Source organism: Sinocyclocheilus rhinocerous, unplaced genomic scaffold (assembly GCF_001515625.1).
Source record: "Sinocyclocheilus rhinocerous isolate Xijiao unplaced genomic scaffold, SAMN03320098_v1.1 scaffold3864, whole genome shotgun sequence".
Taxonomy (NCBI): Eukaryota; Metazoa; Chordata; class Actinopteri; order Cypriniformes; family Cyprinidae; genus Sinocyclocheilus; species Sinocyclocheilus rhinocerous.
The window spans coordinates 230,330-236,262 of record NW_015656594.1 but is presented as its reverse complement, the minus strand read 5'-3'; the positions used below and the strand labels follow the sequence as shown (position 1 = coordinate 236,262).

Below are 5,933 nucleotides of genomic sequence, written 5' to 3'. Positions count from 1 at the left end.
GGATGTGTACTCTCCCCACTGCTCTTCTCTCTCTACACGAATGACTGCACCTCTAAAGACCCCTCTGTCAAGCTCCTGAAGTTCGCAGACGACACTACAGTCATCGGCCTCATCAAGGATGGAGACGAGTCTGCTTACAGACAGGAGGTTAAAGAGCTGGCTGTCTGGTGCAGTCTTAACAACCTGGAGCTTAACACGCTCAAAACTGTGGAGATGATCGTGGACTTCAGGAGAAAACCCCCTGCACTCCCCCCACTCACCATCATGGACAGCACTGTGACTGCAGTGGAGTCATTCAGGTTCCTGGGCACCACTATCTCTCAGGACCTGAAGTGGGACACTCACATAGACTCCATTGCAAAAAAGGCCCAGCAGAGGTTGTACTTCCTTCGCCAGCTGAGGAAATTCAACCTGCCACAGGAGCTGCTGAAACAGTTCTACTCTGCTATCATTGAGTCTGTCCTGTGTTCATCCATAACTGTCTGGTTTGGTTCAGCAACCAAATCAGACATCAAGAGACTACAACGGACAGTCAGGACTGCTGAGAGGATTATTGGTGTCCCTCTGCCCAGCCTCCAAGATCTTTACATCTCCAGAGTGAGGAAAAGGGCTAAAAAAATCACCTTGGACCCTTCACACCCAGCCCACTCTCTCTTCGAACTGTTGCCTTCTGGTCGGCGCTACAGAGCACTGACCACCAGAACAGTCAGGCACAAGAACAGTTTTTTCCCACAAGCTATATTCAGTCTGAACAATTAATCTTTCATAATTATACATCGTCCATCACAACATAGTTATATTTATATTAAACTGCACACTTTGTAAATAACATATCTGCACATTTATCTAAACAATTACTTTTGTTCCTATACTTCTATTTCTGTATATAGTACATTATTCAATTTTTCTTTTTTTTATTATATTAGTGTTATATTACATCCCTACTGTGTTATTCCTATATATGTCTGCACTATGTTTGTACTTTCTTCTACACTGGAAGCTCCTGTCGTCAAGTCAAATTCCTTGTGTGTGTAAACATACTTGGTAATAAAGCTCTTCTGATTCTGATTCTGATAAACAGCTGGAAAAGTAATGGGGCCTTTTGATATTATTGACAATGTGGACAATGAGGGGCTTTGGGTCAAAAAGGTTGAGAACCACTGTATATTCTTGTGCAGGTGAGATATAAAGGAGTCTTGGGGCTACGGCTCAACCACTAAGACTCCCAGGTTGTTGTTGAATATGATCCTGCCATTCACCTCTTTACTGCAGTCAGGATGTCTCAGTAAGTCCAATACTCCTTTCTTCAGGTCTTCAGGAGCATTCTTACTGAACTTTATGACCTCGGTAAGGAAATCCAGCAGAAGTTCTCCCACCTGGTCTCCCTCAGTGAAGCACTCAGTGATGTCCATCTGGGACAGAAGCTCATAGTTCCGGTAGGGGATGCCCTCAGTGTCTAGGAAGGTCTTTATATCTCCTGTAGTAACACACTGGCTGATCTCAGTATTACACAGTTGTTTTTTAAAGGTTGTCCATAATTTTCCCCATCCACTCTCACCTACAATATGTAGAAGCAGAACTGAGGTCATTTTTTCCTTAAACAGAACAGACACATTTTTTTTTGAAAAAACATTTTTTTGAACCCACTGTACTGCCCTACAAAGGTGAAATGCTCAATGAAAATTAGAAGAAGAAAAAAAACACTTTTTTGACTGATTTGATTTCACCTTTTATACTCCATTTCCTCTGAAGCTGAGCATAGTTGAGCTAAACCTGTGAGCCAAAGTCCATTTAAGCAAAAGGTATAGTTACTTGAATGGTACATTATTTAAGTTACGCACTTTGGCGAAGTTTTGAACTCAGAGAATTGACTGTACCTGACACCAGAATGATTAAGAGTTTCCCATCTTTGTGTAGAAGACTCCGAAAAAATGAGACAGTGGCCTCTGGATCTGTGACGTAGTACAGCATCTGTTAAACAGACTGATATTAATATTCTACAAACACAACAAAACACGTCTGACATACAGACCTCAATTATATCACTTTAATTGATTGAATAATATAATATATTTAAGTTGATGATTGTCACATGAAATTAAAATGAATCTTTTTTCTAAATGTATGTTTCATGCACGTTTAATTTTTTATCATTTTTATTTATTTTATTCATATTTTTGTATTTCTAAATTAAAATGTCTTAACTCGACCTCCAGTAAAACGTCAGACTTCTCTGTTGATGTATGCCAGACTTGTTCAATCATTTAGTCCACTTAGGACCCGTCCCTTTCTTACAATCGACTGCAAACTCACATTAAGATCTGCCTCCATCCAATCAACAAGCAACGAACAGAATCATTGCTTGTTGATTGGATAGAATCGCCCTACATTAATTTCTTTTTTGATAATCCAATTCACTCGAATGTCTGTCACAAAATGGAAGAAAACTTCCTGTCGCTACTTCCATTATATCACGACATCTCAAAACCTGTATCATGTGAATGAAGTCCATCTTTTCCCCAGGGTTTTTCTGTTGCCAGTGTTTTTCAAATTCAGATGCTGTCATCTTATTCCACTCAAAGTTAATATGATCAAGATCTGGAGTTGTTGACACCCGAACTAAACAGAAAGAATAAAATAAAAAAAATTAAAAAAAAGAATAAATAGCCATTTATTGTTAGAATTAGTAAAAGCGTATATGTTTAGCTTAAATGAGCATCAATAAAATGATTGGTACCTTTATATTTGTGCAGCATATCATTGCTTGGTTCCACTACTTCATTGTCGACTTTGACATGTGGATGTTTCAGGTGTAGCTGAGCAAGCATCTCTAGATCAATCTCACCTGGAAATTAGATGAATATGGAGAAGTGAGAACTCTGTTAGGTATTAAAATCTGATATAGGCTACTGCATGAAATTATGATATAAACAGAATGTTAATAATTCAGTCGTTATGAAAAGTATACCTGCTCCACTCCCTACTCCCATTACATTGAAAACGGATCTCCCCCCTCCAATACTGCAGAGAGAGAGAGAGAACATAATAAAGGCAAGATAATATTATAATATCTTGTCATTGTTAAATCTGCTTGCACACTCTGCATTACAAATCTAGGACAGGCTAAATGAATAAAATATGACATTCATCAAGAACGATAAAGCACCTTGCCAGTATGTCTGGTAGCGTATTATGAATGAAGTCCTGCATGCACTGGTGCTCTGATGAGCGCTCCAGAAAAAGCTCAAATGATTTGAGGTATCTTGGATAATCTTCCACAAGTGATCTGAATGGAGCTGCCATGGTTTTCTCCTGCTGAAACTGGTGTTTTAGAACAATAACATAAGTTATGAGTTCACCCGAAATGAAACAAAGTAGATATTTTGAGAAATGTCTCCGTTTTTTTTTAATCCATACAATGAAAGTCAGTGGACACCAATGGTTACCAACATTCTTCAAAATATCTCATTTTATGTTTCACAGAAGAAATAAAGTCAGACAGGTTTGGAATGACATGAGGGTGAGCAGTTGCGTTGGGGTAGATATCGCGACTCCCCCTCCCCACCCCAACCGCTATTTACACCGAGGGGGACACCACTTTAGCATCGATTAAAGGGGCAGGGGCTCGAGCCCCACCAACCCCCCACGCGGTCACAGAAACAGGTATTGAACACAGTCTGAAATTATTAAATAAGGGACATTCAAACTAACAAGAAATTAAGAAATAATAGGTAATTCGTGGTAATCCAATCTCAATTATTATGCTTACAATGAAATTTGCAATAAAACATGCATATCTCGATGGCATGAATAAAAAAGCTATTCTATAAAACGTGTTGTATTTGTGAATGACGAATTATATTCATTAAGTGTCAGTCAGTCAACAGTATCATTTAACATCTCTGCCCTGCGTTACATTCAGATTAACATGATGAGATCATATTCATCAACATGTTCATTGCAGAGCGTGACATACTGACTCGCTCCCATTTGTGGAATTGTTTTATTATTTCTGACTCTAGGTGACTGAAACTGAGTGTGCGCCGCCGCCTCTATACATCAGCGCACTAATAATAACATGGAGAAAGCAGAAATGTGCCGCGGCTTACCTTCACTTCTCTCCGTTTTCACACCGCTAGTGGGACGCTGGGCCGCCTCACATCCAGACAGAGATGAGCCCCGCCCACATCGTTAAAGACGCAGTGCTACACAAGACAAGGCAAGGAGGGCCGGAGCCCTGCAGGGTTTAGATTCAACCCTAATTAAACACATCTGATCCAACTAATCACGTTTTTCAGGCTTATTTGAAAACTTCATGGTATGTGTGTTGGAGCAGGGTTGGAACAAAACCCTCCAGCCCTCCAGGAATTGAGTTTGACACTCCTGTTTTAGATGCTCTTATAATTTTAATTGATAGGGAATATAACAAAATATATTAAGTGAAAACCATGGCTCTCCACTACTTATATTATATTTAAATTATATTTTAGTATTAGGTTGTTCACCAGCACAAATATTTATTTTATTAGTAAACACATTTACAAATATTTTTTTCCATACATTTAATAATTTCCTATAGACTGTATCACATGCCACGAAGCCATCAACATGTCACTTGACAGGAACAGAAAATAATAACTTAAATGAGACAACGTGCTCAGCTGACTGCTGCCCTCATGTGTTCATCAGTGGAATTTCACTTCACACTTCACAACCATGTAAGTGAAATTACAGCACACTATGATTTCCCTTAAACTACATGCTAAAACATAACACAAAACACTCAACTTACATTCAATCCATGTTATTAAACTAGGCCACATAATGACAGACAGGACAGTATTAAATAATTAAATACTGAGAAGTAATAATAAAACATGACAAATATTGCATATAAAATACGTATACTTTAATCAATTTGTTTATTTGCTTGTGTATTTATTCATTCATCCATTCATTCAGTTTATCCTTGTTAATGAACTTGTCTGGCAACAGTACAGACACAAACAGACATTAAAGTCAATTCAGCACCAATCTGGCATAAAAGATTGAGAATAGGCATGTATTCATTAAAATTAATCTTACATAAACATACATTACATATATACCTATAATAGAATAATGCAAACTAAATGTCTCTCTGAGCCTAAACATACACAAAGTTTAGCGTCCTTTGTTAAAATAATATAAGCTTATATACTTTTTTGATAGTTACATAAGTTAGTTCAATTTCAAGTTTAAATCGGCACTGATGGAAATGTTATGCACTAGTCCGTCCCTCATCATTTTGATCCAAATATACAAGAAAAGAGAACAAGACAAAAATTCGGTGATCATTCTTTAATCTGTTTCTTACCATTTTCTTTATTACAAGAAACAGATAAAGCAATTTTCCCACTTCTCTCCTCAGTCAGTTTGATCATGTCAAACTTTGTTAAACAGATCTGCTCCTGGTGAATAGAAATTCATGATTAAAATGAGAGAACCCACAAAGATTCATGGGAAATCTTCTGCAGAATTATTAAGGCTTAATGGAAAAATTAAGCCTGACAGAATCACACCACCCAGACACGTGTCCCCTAGGTGGCACTGACAAGCCTGGTTAAATTCATCTCATCCTTGAGCATAAATGACAGGCTTTACTAATAAAAACTGATTAAACAAAAGATTTAAACGATTCAACATCCTGAAGTGGAAGGATCTGATGGGCTGCACATTAGAGACATTCAGAGCTGTGTGACGATGGTCAGACAACAGAACATTTAACACAATTCACTTTACTTCAGATACTTTTTCTCACGGTATTCACACAATAACAGGACTGTTTTGTTATGTGTTTTGTTCTGTTTGTTTCTGTCTCTGTTTTCCATCTTTTGTCTTAGTTTCCATCTCGCTCCATCTGTTGGTTTATGATGGGTATTAAAAATGAAATG

General features: G+C 37.8%; 1 protein-coding gene across 1 annotated transcript; it reads right to left on the bottom strand.

Annotated features, from left to right (window-relative positions):
- Nucleotides 1–1,175: 1,175 nt before the first annotated feature.
- LOC107720324 (histamine N-methyltransferase-like) lies at nucleotides 1,176–4,209 on the bottom strand. The gene is made up of 7 exons (XM_016528006.1): nucleotides 4,110–4,209; nucleotides 3,167–3,321; nucleotides 2,969–3,021; nucleotides 2,738–2,845; nucleotides 2,489–2,619; nucleotides 1,878–1,971; nucleotides 1,176–1,558 (listed from the first exon to the last, which is right to left on the bottom strand). Exons 2-7 carry the CDS (start codon nucleotides 3,301–3,303, stop codon nucleotides 1,203–1,205), a joined length of 879 nt encoding a protein of 292 aa, XP_016383492.1. The 5' UTR covers nucleotides 3,304–3,321; nucleotides 4,110–4,209; the 3' UTR covers nucleotides 1,176–1,202.
- Nucleotides 4,210–5,933: the final 1,724 nt, after the last annotated feature.